Source organism: Salmo salar, chromosome 04 (assembly GCF_965601325.2).
Source record: "Salmo salar chromosome 04, fSalSal1, whole genome shotgun sequence".
Lineage (NCBI taxonomy): Eukaryota > Metazoa > Chordata > Actinopteri > Salmoniformes > Salmonidae > Salmo > Salmo salar.
Window position 1 is genome coordinate 12,901,172 of NC_138294.1, and position 13,534 is coordinate 12,914,705.

Genomic DNA, 13,534 nt, shown 5'->3' on the forward strand with positions numbered 1-13,534 from the left:
CCACCGATGGACATATAAGGGCTCTTTAATTGTATCTAAGGTGTCTGTGTGTGACATCAGTGTGAAGAGTTATTCAGAGGTTTGTGTGGGACATCTGTCTGCATCTTTATCAGAAAAGGGGAACTTCACACGTGTGTCTGTATCTGTGTGTCTGTGTGTGTGTCTGTGTGTGTGTCTGTGTGTGTGTGTCTGCCTGCGTGCAGCATGTATCCTCTCAGTACTGTTCTGCCTTCCGTCTATGTGTAACGGCTTTCGTCTGAAGAATGGGACCAAAGCGCAGCGTGGTAAGTGTTCATATTTATTCAATACTGAATATACTCGAACAAAAATAAACACGAAAAAGACAACAGTTCCGTCAGGTACAGAAAACAAAACAGAAAACAACTACCCACCAACACAGGTGGGAAAAGGCTGCCTAAGTATGATTCCCAATCAGAGACAACGATAGACAGCTGCCTCTGATTGGAAACCATACTTGGCCAAAACAAAGAAATAGAATGAATAGAATGCCTACCCCACATCACACCCTGACCAAACCAAACAGAGAAAAACGGCTCTCTCATGTCAGGGCGTGACACTATGTCCAACTGCAAGTCACATTGTTTTAACAATCCAATCACATTCAATCAGGAAGCTGGTAAACCTGCTTGGTTCCTTTCTACTTGATCTGAGCCTCATCTTTTACTGAAGAGTTGTATGCTAATAATTGATCATGAAAAAAGCACAAGCAAATCTGTGGCAAATCACATAACGTGTTTCTATTTAAAACAATGAATACAAGCATTTTACAGATGACAATATGTCTACACACTGTTTAACTAGAGAGAGATGCATTAGCACTGTAGCAACGCTATATAATGAGCTACTGTATAACTCTTCACAAATCCAGTTATGTTGAGAGGTAAATTATATGTCAGAATATTTATATACAGGTTCAGAATACCCAATATTACCATCAGCACAGTCCTAGTTACAGTCTATCCTGGTACACCACCATTATCAGGTTGTTTTGTCGCCCAGTACAGTACCTACAGTGTGTTGGTGTGTGTGTGTGTGTGTGTGTCTTAGAGAGAGTGAGAGAATGAAGTTGTGTGCACTGTAAGGTGCTGTATGTGTGCACGTCCTCCCACCAGCCTCCTCTGTTGTCATGGTGTTGTTAAACCACCTTCTCACAAATCCATTGACGATTGTCTAAACATGACTGGTCGTTCCATGCCTTTGCAGGAGGCCAGGTTTCTGTGTTCAGCTCAACACAGTCCTCATCCCCATTTTTTGGGTCGTCACGACCATTATCAGGCTGCTGTGAGTGCCAGTAACTACAGGGTAAACAAGACAGAGAAATAATTAATAAACATGTTGATTTGTCACATGTGCCGAATACAACAGGTGTAGACCTTACCATGAAATGCTTAGTTACGGGTCCTTTCACAATAATGCAGAGTTAAAGTAATTAAGTAATTATGAAATTAAGAAATAATTTGTTAAACTTTTTTTTAATAGTAACACAACAAATAAAAAGTAACGAGTCTATATACAAGTTTTCTCCTATCACAGAAATTCAACTCTGTAACTGTTTTAAAGTCACCATTGGCCTCGTGTTATAATCCCTGATCGGTTTCCTTCCTCTCCAGTAACTGAGTTAGGAAAGATGCTTGTATCTTTGTAGTGTCTTGGTGTATTGGTACACCATTCAAAGTGTAATTATTAACTTCACCATGCTCAAAGGGATATTCAATGTTGGCTTTTTTGTTTTTACCCATCTACCTATAGGTGTCCTTCTTTGCGAGTCATTGGAAAACACCCCTTGTCTTTGTGGGTGAATCTGTGTTTGAAATTCACTGCTTGAATGAGGGTCCTTACAGATAATTGTATGTATAGGGTACAGAGATGAGGTAGTCATTCAAAAATAATGTTAAACACTATTATTGCACACAGAGTAAGTCCATGCAACTTATGTCAGTTGTTAAGCAAAATTTGACTCCTGGACTTATTTAGGGTTGCTATAACAAAAGGGTTGAAAACTTATTGACTCAAGACATTTCAGCTTTTCATTTTAAATTCATCCACAAACATTTCGAAACACATAATTCCACTTTGAAATTATGGGGTATTGTGTGTTGGCCAGTGACAAAAACATCTCAATTTAATACATTTTAAATTCAGGCTGTAACACAACAAAATGTGGAAAAAGTCGAGGGGTGTGAATACTTTCTGATGTAGTTAGGGGTAAAAGTGAGTAGGCAATCAGGATAGATAATTAACAGAATAGCAGCAGTGCATGTGAAGAGGTTGAATGTCTGTGTGTGTGTGTGTGTGTGTGCGTGTTTACCAACTGAGGACATTTTGTTAGTCCCCACAAGGTCAAATGCTATTTCTAAGGCGTTTAGGGTTAGAATTCAATTAAGGATTAGGGGCTGGGGTTAGGGTTAGGGTTTGGTTTAGGGTAAGAGTAGGGGTTAGGGAAAATAGGATTTGAATGGGACTGAATTGTGTGTCCCCACAAGGTTAGCTGTACAAGACCACACACACACACACACACACACACACACACACACACACACACACACACACACACACACACACACACACACACACACACTTGGCGTCAATATGCGTGTGTGTGTTTTGTGTGCGTGTGTTGGAGTATCAGTGTAGAGTGTGTGGGTAGTCTAGTGAGTGTGTGGGTAGAGTCTAGTGAGTGTGTGGGTAGAGTCTAGTGAGTGTGTGGGTAGTCTAGTGAGTGTGTGGGGGCCTGAGGGGGGAGTCGGGGGGGGTGAGCGTGAGTGTGTGGGTGAGTCTAGTGAGGTGTGGGTGGCGTGAGGGGGGGGAGTCTAGTGAGTGTGTGGGTAGAGTCTAGTGAGTGTGTGGGTAGAGTCTAGTGAGGGGGGTGGCTGTGGGGTGGGAGTCGTGAGGGGGGTGGCAGGTGTGTGGGTAGAGTCTAGTGAGTGTGTGGGGCGTGAGGGGGGGGAGTCTAGTGAGTGTGTGGGGGCGTGAGGGGGGAGTCTAGTGAGTGGGGGGCGTGGTGTGGGGTGAGTCGGGGGGGGTGAGCTGGAGTGTGTGGGTAGAGTCTAGTGATTGTGTGGGTAGAGTCTAGTGAGTGTGTGGGTAGTCTAGTGAGTGTGTGGGTGGAGTCTAGTGAGTGTGTGGGTAGAGTCTAGTGAGTGTGTGGGTAAAGTCTAGTGAGTGTGTGGGTAGACTAGTGAGTGTGTGGGTAGAGTCTAGTGAGTGTGTGGGTAGAGTCTAGTGAGTGTGTGGGTAGAGTCTAGTGAGTGTGTGGGTAGAGTCTAGAGAGTGTGTGGGTAGAGTCTAGTGAGTGTGTGGGTAGAGTCTAGTGAGCGTGTTGGTAGAGTCTAGTGAGCGTGTGGGTAGAGTCTAGTGAGCGTGTGGGTAGAGTCTAGTGAGCGTGGTGAGTGTGTGGGTAGAGTCTAGTGAGTGTGTGGGTAGAGTCTAGTGAGTGTGTGGGTAGAGTCTAGTGAGTGTGTGGGTAGAGTCTAGAGAGTGTGTGGGTAGAGTCTAGTGAGCGTGTGGGTAGAGTCTAGTGAGCGTGTGGGTAGAGTCTAGTGAGCGTGGTGAGTGTGTGGGTAGAGTCTAGTGAGTGTGTGGGTAGAGTCTAGTGAGCGTGTGGGTAGAGTCTAGTGAGTGAGTGGGTACTGTCTAGTGAGTGAGTGGGTACTGTCTAGTGAGTGTGTGGGTAGAGTCTAGTGAGCGTGTGGGTAGAGTCTAGTGAGCGTGTGGGTAGAGTCTAGTGAGCGTGTGGGTAGAGTCTCGTGAGTGTGCATAGAACGAGTGCATGAGAGTCAATGCAAATAAAATAAAACATACAAATAAAAAAGGGGTAAATAAAGTAAATAATCAGAAAACATCATCATAAATTATAGACATGTTTTTTCAGCTTTAAAATGAGCACACCCTCATCTAGCTTAGACCAACAAACATAACTTTAGTCGTATTTTTATTGCATTTTCATATTTAATAGTACTTAGTTTCTAAGATATATATATATTAGTGTTAGTGGAAAGACACCAATGAGTAGAAACAACACTTTTTATGAACACGATTTGAAGCAAGATGTAATTTGTTAAAGGTCTCTATCACACCTGGATGCTCAAATCTCACCTTATGGTCAGTGGGGTGGTCAGTGTTATTAGAGCAGTAGTCTCTTACCTTGGGGTGGTCAGTGTTATTAGAGCAGTAGTCTCTTACCTTGGGGTGGTCAGTGTTATTATAGAGCAGTAGTCTCTTACCTTGGGGTGGTCAGTGTTATTAGAGCAGTAGTCTCTTACCTTGGGGTGGTCAGTGGGGTGTCGTCCACCCATTTCCATGTCCCCTCAGTAACAGAGTCAGTCAGACCAATCCAGACTCCCTTATTGAGGCCAAAGAGAAACTGCTGTTGGTGAGAAAGATACTGATGTTGTCAACTACTATAGACTACATGTGTTAAATACTGGAAGATACATTACTGACAGAGATGCTTGATTCTCTCTCTCTCCCACTCTCTCACTCTCTCACACAGACACACACCTGTTCCTTATCACTGTTTATGATCACCAGGTCTGCTCCTCTCTCCAGACAGTCCTCTCTGCTCTCCTCCCAGGTTTTTTTCACTGTAGACAGGAAGTACCACCTGGAGTTAAACTTCTGCCAGCCTTCAGGACAGGTTTGTTCTACAAGACAAAAACATGAATTTCCATCTTGTTATTCTGCACCTATTATTGAAGAATACAAACACAAGTTTACTGCGTATTAGATATGTGATGTTATGATCATTTATCAGGTAAACTCACTCAGATTAGAGAACTTTCTCATGAGATCATCTCTTTCCTTCTGAAGCTGGTCTCTCTCTTTAGTCAGGGTGTTGTAACTGGTCTGTAGCTGGCCTCTCTCTTCAGTCAGGGTGTTGTAACTGGTCTGTAGCTGGCCTCTCTCTTCAGTCAGGGTGTTGTAACTGGTCTCTAGCTGGACTCTCTCTTTAGTCAGGGTGTTGTAACTGGTCTGTAGCTGGTCTCTCGCTGCAGTCTCATTGCCTCTGTTATCTGGAAAGGATTGATACATATAGCTCCTGGTTAATTCACTCACAAAACAGTAATTCAATAATATCTAAATGCATATTCCCATGATAATGATTGAGAGGATTGGCATGCAGTGTGGACATTTCACCAGTAAAACGTGATGAATTATCATTCAAGATTGACATTGATGTTCACAGTCTATTTTGAAATGAGCTGTTCCTGACTTGGTGTAGGACATAGAACATTTTCTTGAGACAATGTGGATATAGTCAGACGTTGTAATCTGAGGATGCATTTTATTTATATTCTATATATGCATTCAAAAGGTGCCATCCGTTGGTACAAACTTTGATTGAGAAATGATGACAAATATCACTACACCACTGGTCACTGGTTACAGTGCTTATCAAAAGACATGATTGACATCGGGAAAAGAGGATAGACTATCAGCTGATCATTAATGTTGATGATTGATGTAAATCTGCTAGTTAGCTAGATCAATAATGTTTTCACTGATTGTGATTTCATCTTCAATGGTCTTATCAAAGGGTTCATAAAGCCTTCATAATGCATTCATAAGCACTACATAAATGTGTTATTAAGCATCTATAAGTATGTCATGCTTTATAAACGTGTCATAACTGTGACATAATCACCCATGTCAAATGTGACATAACCCACAATGTTGAATATGATAAAAACATATAAAGGGTGACATGCTGTGCTGAAGGATGAAACACGCTCTAAAGTTAAGTCATTTTAGTCACATTACACCTAATTTTGTTCCCAGACACTTACGTCCAAATGCTCGGAAGGTTTGGCAGACCAACGCATGAAACTTAGATTTAGGGTTCGATTTCAAAGCAATTGTGGAAATGGGCAGGGTTTAGCCATAATTATGACTTTGTGGCTGTATTAATTATTGACGACTAGGGGAAATATTTTTGCTAAAGGACATAGGCTGATGGAAAATATTTACTCAATAATGTCACTCCCATAGAATTCTATGGACACTCCCACTAACTTTGAGTGGTTGATATCCCAGGCTTATACAGTGCATTCGGAAAGTATTCAGAAACCTTGACTTTTTTCACATTTTGTTATGATAAAGCCTTATTCTAAAATGTATTAAATTGTTTTCTCCCCTCATCAATCTACACACAATAACAAGGCAAAAACAGGTTTTTAGAAATGATTGGAATTTCATTTAAAAAAAAATATATATATATATATATATATATATATATTTTGGTGGCTGGGACAGACGCCCACAGCGTGAAAAGACAGGGGGCTTGTCTGCGAGGACTGCGGGTTCCCGCACAGGCGTGTCACCTGACTGTCCAAGGGGAGTATTGATGGGCGAGGGAGCGGCCGACCTGTGATCCCCTGGCTCTTCGCCCAGTGCCTCAGGCCCCATGTGACTTGCTGGGGTTCTGTCTTTTGTCATGCGACCACTTTGACCATCAGGGTTCTGAGTAGGTGCTGGCTCAGCAATCCGAAGGTCAACCCTGTTACGATGGTACAGTGATCCATTCACCTCGACCAAGTAGGAGCGTGGTGCCACTTTCTGTACACAGGATCCGAGTCTCCAGAGGCCAGTCCGGTCCCCTGGTAGTGGCTTCATCCGCACCGTTTCACCCACCCTGAGCTCGGGTAAGTATTTTGCTGATTTGTCATAGATGAACTTGGAGACCTGTCTTCTGTGACGTAGCTTCACCAGCACGTCTGTCACCACACATGGCTCCAGGAGAGTGCTGGCTACTGGCAGAGCTGCTTTTAAGCGCCGTGCCATGAGGCGCTGGGCCGGGCTGCTATCCATGCCCTCTGTCGGGGTATTGCGCCACTGCAGGATTGCTTTCCAGGCATCTTTGTCCTCTTGCAGAGCTTTTTTGCAGAGGTTCTTTGCGATTTTGACTGCGGACTCCGCCTTCCCATTAGCTTTTGGGTGTCGTGGTGATGAAGTGACGTGCTCGAATTCCCAATCTGCAGCAAATTTTCGGAACTCAACTCCGGAGAATTGGGGTCCATTGTCTGAAATTACCCTATCTGGCTGGCCCTAGCTGGCAAACTGAGCCTTGCAGCGTTTGATTGTTGTCTCTGCTGAGAGGTCGGGGAGGAGGTCAATCTCCCAGAAGTCTGAGTAATGATCGACTACCAGCAGAAAGTCTTTGCCACTGTGCTGGAAGAGATCTAGACTTACTATCTGCCAGGGGCTCATCGGTAGCTCGTGGGACATCATCGTCTCTCTCTGTTGCTCAATGGCAGATTCATTGCAGATTGTGCATTTACTGACATAGTCTTTGATTTCACTCTGCATTCCTGGCCAATACAGTGTGTCATGTGCTTGTCTGTAACAGGCCTCACCTCCTATGTGACTTGAGTGCACGCGCGCCAACATCTCAGGGCACAGTGACCGGGGAATAACGACTCTCTGACCCTTGAATATTACTCCGTTTGAACACTGAGCTCCTCTTGACTGGCCAATAATCTCTGACGGCTAAAGCAGTTTCTTCCTTGCAGTCGGGCTAGCCCATCAGAATCACAGACCTCAATGCCTGGAGTTGCTCGTCCCTGTCTGTGTGCTGTCTGATTTGTATAAGGTGCTGGTCCGTGACATTGAGGTAGTCAGCCTGGTTGATGTGTTCAACATCCAATTACTCTGTTTGTAAGCTGCACACTGCGTGTCTTTCATGCATGGAGCGTGTGTGAGGGCCTGATGCAGTAGCCCTGCTGAGTGTGTCACTCACATACATCTCTGGCCCTGGCTTGTACACCACCTTGAGGTTGTAGTTTTGTAGGGCCAGTAGCATGCTCTGCAGTCGTTTCGGGGCATTCAGGAGAGGCTTGCTGAATATAGCAATAAGGGGCTTGTGATCCGTCTCTACGGTAATATTGTCGCGCCCGTACAGGTAGTGGTGGAAGCGTTGGCATGCAAACACAATGCTGAGGCACTCCTTCTCTATCTGGGCATAGTTCTGCTCTGTTGGGGTGAGTGCCCTAGAGTTGAATGCCACAGGCTGGCCCTCCTGCATGAGGCAACAGCCAAGTCCATACTGGCTTGAGTCACTCTGAATCGTGACAGGTTTTGACACATCGTAGTATCGCAGTACAGGTGTCTGGGTGACCAGTTGTTTTATTTCCCTCACCGCTGAGTCATGTTTTGGGCGCCAATGCCAGATGGTGTCCTTGTCCATGAGCCTCCTTAGTGGCTCACACACTTCAGAGAGCCGCGGTAGGAACTTGGCCAGGTAGGTGACGAATCCGACGAAGCGCTGCACTGCCTTCACGTCAGATGGGTGGGGCATTTCCAAGACAGCCTTCACTTTTTCAGGATCCGCCTTCAATCCAGTGGAGGACAAGATGTGCCCATGAAAGCGGACCTCTGGCACTTTAAACTGAAGCTTTTTTATGCTTAGCCTTAGCTTGACCTGTCTGCATCTGACCATCAGGGCCAGCAGCTTGGCATCATAGTCACATTCTGCCTCCTCATCACTCTCCCCACAGCCCACTACAAGGATGTCATCTGCTATGGGTTATACACCACTGAGTCCCATCAACAGCTCATGCTGTTTCCGCTGATACACCTCTGGAGCCACGGGAGCTTCAACCACCTCTTCCTGCTCCAGGGTGTCCAAAAGGTGGTCATGTAGCTGCAGGGCTCGTCGAGCTTGCACTGCAGGAAGGCATCTCTGGCGTCCACGAGCGTGAAGACTCTGGCCTTTGGGAGCTTGTAAAGAACATCCTCCAACGTGGGCATAATGTAATTTGAGCGTCTCAGAGCCCGGTTGAGGTGTTTAGGATCAATGCATATCCGTAGCCTGTCTGGTTTCTTGACGATGACCATATTACTTATCCAGTCTGTAGGCTCGGTGACGGATATCATGTGGCCATCTGCTTCGTATTTGTCAAGCTGAGCCTTTGTAGCTGCTTTCATGGCCACTGGTACATCGCGGGGTGCACACTGGACAGGCTGGATTGCTGCGTCCAACTCAAAGTGGACTTCGCCGGGAACTGACTCGACCGGTGCGTTGAAGACATCATGGTACTTGCTTAGGAGTGTCTCCTTGCTCAGGGGCCCAGCCTGGACATTGTCTATAATGTTAAGATCAGCTGGGATGGTGAAGTTAATAAGTCCAAGGTGCTCGCATGTAGAACCTGACAGTAATGGCTGTTGACTAGCCTCAACTATTTCAAACTCAAGGGTGTGTTTCTGGCCACGTAAAACACACTCTGTCACAAACAGGCCTAAAGAGGTCATGAACTGTCCTGAATACAGTTTCAGCTTGGTGCTACTCTGTGTGAGTTTGTCTCTGGGCGCGAGCCTCCTTTTGTCTTTAAGGCTCATAACGTTACATGTGGCCCCTGAATCTAGCTGGCATTGCTGTGGTTTATTATTAAGTAGCAGAGTGACAAACCACTTTTGTCCTTTTGCCCTCACTGCCCCTATGCACTCGCTAGCATATACATCCTCTGTGTTGTTGTTCCCTTCATCTGTGTTTGTTTCAATGGAGTGCACTTTACCCTCCTTTCTCTTGCTTTTCATGCAGACCCTTGCGAAGTGATAAGCTGTACCACAGGATTTGCATATTTTTCCATAGGCTGGGCAGTATTTTTTTCCTCGTCCATGAGAAATGCCACAATATCGGCACGTATTGTGGTTGTCTGCTGCAGAGTTGGCTGTAGTATTAGCATTAGCTGTGGCAAAGGGGAATTTCTTTACTGGCTGCCTGAATGTAGCATTGACATTGTCCATATGTTGTCTTTCTAGTTCCATGGACCTTATCCGTATATCAGTAAGCTCTGCTGCACGGCATGTCTCCACTGCCAAGACCAGCGTCAGGTCACGTTCTCTCAGCAAACGTCTGCGGGTGTCCTCATCAGTTATGCCAAGCACTAGCTTATCTCTGATCAGTTCATCTCTTAAAGCACCATATTCACATGTAGCTGCCTTTTCCCTTAGCCTAGTGACAAAGCTGTCAATGGACTCCCGTCCTCCTGTTTGCAACAACCGAAAACATAACGCTCGTAGATAACGTTCTTTGCTGGCTTAAAGTAATGTTCAAGAGCATCAAGAATAGCTGTAGCGTTACCTTGCTGAGCTGCTGTTAGGTTCAGGTTGTGTTTGTATACGTGTCGGCATTCTGTTCCCATTATAGTCCTCAAAGTGGCAGCCACTACCTCATCGTCCTTTTCCTGAAGTCCTGTTGCTAGTGCATAGTCCTCCCATTCACCTCTAAACGTATCCCAGTTTGTGCTCCAGTCTCCGCTAAGCTTCATAACGGCGGGAGGGGGAATGTTCGCTGCCATGTCTAACCGGTGCTAACAACACTGAAGCTAACTAGCAAACTCACTCTAGCTAAGGACAATTCCGGCGTCCGGCGAAGTTTTACTCAAATAAGCATTTTTTAGGGGGTAAACCAGAACAGGTTGCTCTAATTTGCGGAAAGCATGGTTAGTTATCCGACTCTGACACCATGTTTGAATGTTAAATGACGAGACAGAGGCATTGATGCGAGTAACCAGTCTTGTTCAGTATATTGCAATACATCCGGGTATTTCAAGCACACCGGTAAAAACACTGGAGTTGCAGTAATTAGCATTTACCAACAGATGGCATCACTGTGCCATCTTACACCCATAACACAGACCTTCCTATATATAGTAATTGGGCTGGATACAGTTGATTGATTTAAAACAAAGTTGCACATCACTAATGATAGCAAGGTAGAAAGAGAGGCAGACATGAGAAGTAGAGAGATGAATGCGATTGAAAGAATCTACATTTTCATCAGGATATTTTCAGATTTTATTTGTTCTAGTCATTTCTTTAGGCACCAATGAATCACGGTGTATAAATGTGTCCATATGGCAAAGGCTGGTGCTCTCCCATTAGTGGAATTTCTCCTTTAAGATGTTCATAATTTTAATTCCGGTTTGAAGCGGCAGGTAGCATAGCGGTTAAGAGCGTTGGGGAGGTATACTAGGTGAACAATCTGTCGATGTGCCCTTGACTAAGAGACTTACTCCTAATTACTCATGTAAATCGCTCTGGATAAGAACGTTTCCGAAATGATGTAATTCCGGTTTGTATAATTAACCACGTGACAATTATTTTGAAAGACAAATACGTTACTATTTAAATGAAAATGTTCCACTAAAACGTGTTGATGAAAATCATAACTGACACGCGGATCGGTAGAAATGGAATGATAAATTGTAAACTTTCTCAAACATTAAACTGCAGAGTCTAGGAACAGACTATTGTAAATAGAGCGCACATTTCGTAGTACTGCATAATTACAACAGGTGTGTTTATTTTTGTGCGTCAAAAACATTGACAAACTACATGAATTGTGATCATTGATTTTAACTACAGAACTACAGTGTGATGATAAAATACATATCTGCCCCATCGATCCTGTTCATGTAGTCCGTTATAAAATGGAAAAGAGCCCCGAATGGAAAAGGGTCCCAAATGGCACTCTATTCCCTACATAGTGCACTGTCAAAGGAACAGAGCTACTAGGGTGTTATTTGGGACACAGGCTCACTCACAGAAAGCCAGCCTCAGGGAGATGTTGAGAGTGACTTGTAGAACACACAGCACTCCAAAACACACAGCAGCCAGCCTGTAGAGTCTTAATCTTCGTCTTCCATCTGCAGAGGAACACACACACACACACATCACTAACGATTATGATTATAATTCTGAGAACCAAACATTTCCATTGCGTCATTTGTTTCCCCCTGATTTAGGGTTGGCAGCAACACTTTGCTCAAACTTGTGGTCACCTCACATCAGATAAACAGGAGGCTACTGTATGATGAAACTTCCAAAATTACACAATAAAGCTGAAGCATGATTTAAAAGTACTATCTTTGATTGCTGCCTCAATTTTTGGACTTTGAAAAGTATAATATTTACCCATTCATTCTTCATGAATGTAACTTAGAAATGCCTCATGAGCTTAGTTTAACTATGTAACCCCATCAGGACCCAAAATACACACTGAGTGGAGAAATGTAACCACTTTAAAATGCATAGACAGAGCTCTGTATGCAAGGACTGACCATCCATCAGCTCAAAATTATAATTTAAAGATGCACTATGCAGAAATCGCTCCGCCATTTCCTGGTTGCAAAAAATGACAAAAGAAGCAGTCATTGTGTAAAATAAATATTGTATATTCTGTTGTTTGAAGTTGCTGTACAAAACCTAAAGTAAAAGATGCAAAGATTTAACTTCAGAAAGGGAAGCACAGAAAAACAACACATAGAACAGATCTACTGCTTCTTAGACTTGCTTTCAATGGGAATGAAAGATCTATAACTCACATTTCTATATGAATTTGGTAGGATCTCCCAAATATACAGAGTTTGTACAATTCCATGATTTACAATTCCAGAGTAAATTAAGCTTACACTGAGCATACAGAGCTGTGTGTATGAATTTGAGAGTGCTTACATTTCTCCAGCCCCTCAGCTGTTTACCAAAAACAGTGGCAGGCGGTCCACTTTGTTGCTGTTTTAAAAGGTTATTTTCAATTGATCGTATTAAAATAGTTCCAGTAATTGAAGGGGAAACAATTATGCATTTTAGTGTACATGACCCCAGCATGTTGTAAATCCCACTCTCCTTACCAACTGATCCACCCCGAAGACAGAACACTCAAAAATATACATGCTATGTATGTTTTTCTTTTATGTGGTATTTGTGTGTGTGTGTGTGTGTGTGTGTGTGTGTGTGTGTGTGTGTGTGTGTGTGCGCGCGTGCATGTGTTTGGTTCGTCTATGCCTGCAGGCGGGCGTGCGTCCGTGTGTGAGAGAGAGAAAAATAGCAAATGATTTGTCCTTACCTGAGAGATGGGTCTCCGTCTTCACGCTCCTCGTTGTTCTGTTCCGTTTTTCTTCATTAACTTTTTTTAATTCAATCACCTGTTTGTTGACGTAGTCGGCCATCTTAACTAGCTGTACCGAATATCAATGATTACCCCAATCAATCAATGAATGAACTAATTCAGTCTGACTGACCTGGAATTGTAATATCTATTATTCTAACTTACTTTTATTTACGGTATTAACTTACTGTATGATTACCTTTCTAACTGACTCCTAATGGTAATATCTACAGTATGATTCTAACTTCAGTGACTAGTAGTTGAGTAGTTACTATGATATGCGTCTCCACTGGTACCTCTCTGATGTCTGTCTGTGGTCGACTGCAGTTGATAGAATCCAATCAGATTCAAGCAGGAAGTCATATTTCGCAAGGGCTGTTCGTAACATTGTTCATAAGGAAGTCACTTTTGCTTGCACTCTGTGACTGGCCATCGATGGCCATATAGGGGCCTTTTTTCCTGTCTATGCTGTGTGTGTGTGACATCAGTGTGAGGAAATATTCAAACGTGTGTGTAGGATATTTATGTCTGCGTCTTTTCCGAGGTTTTAAAGGGGAACTTTGCGTTTGCGAATGTGTGTGTGTCCTAAGTTCTGTTCTGCCCTCTGTCTGTGTCCAACTGCAAGTC

General features: G+C 43.8%; 1 protein-coding gene across 4 annotated transcripts; it reads right to left on the reverse strand.

Annotated features, from left to right (window-relative positions):
* Nucleotides 1-285: 285 nt before the first annotated feature.
* LOC145878605 (uncharacterized) lies at nucleotides 286-13,221 on the reverse strand. Of its 4 annotated transcripts, XM_082974113.1 has the most exons (6): nucleotides 12,866-13,221; nucleotides 11,565-11,666; nucleotides 4,785-5,033; nucleotides 4,522-4,664; nucleotides 4,284-4,387; nucleotides 286-1,316 (listed from the first exon to the last, which is right to left on the reverse strand). In XM_082974113.1, exons 1-6 carry the CDS (start codon nucleotides 12,966-12,968, stop codon nucleotides 1,157-1,159), a joined length of 861 nt encoding a protein of 286 aa, XP_082830239.1. In that variant the 5' UTR covers nucleotides 12,969-13,221; the 3' UTR covers nucleotides 286-1,156. The 4 variants fall into 4 exon arrangements, with proteins under 4 accessions (XP_082830239.1, XP_082830238.1, XP_082830237.1 ...); XM_082974112.1 differs by lacking the exons at nucleotides 11,565-11,666; nucleotides 12,866-13,221 and adding an exon at nucleotides 10,100-10,562; XM_082974111.1 differs by lacking the exons at nucleotides 11,565-11,666; nucleotides 12,866-13,221 and adding an exon at nucleotides 6,342-10,093 and having other exon boundaries at nucleotides 4,284-4,384.
* Nucleotides 13,222-13,534: the final 313 nt, after the last annotated feature.

Excerpts from the sequence above, each read along its gene's own strand:
- LOC145878605 (XM_082974110.1), bottom strand. The coding sequence starts at position 6,828 with ATGGATAGCAGCCCGGCCCAGCGCCTCATGGCACGGCGCTTAAAAGCA. Across the intron at positions 5,034-6,341 it reads TACTCCCCTTGGACAGTCAG|ATAACAGAGGCAATGAGACT; the intron begins GTGACACGCCTG and ends AATCCTTTCCAG. Across the intron at positions 1,317-4,283 it reads ACCCCACTGACCACCCCAAG|TTACTGGCACTCACAGCAGC; the intron begins GTAAGAGACTAC and ends TTTACCCTGTAG.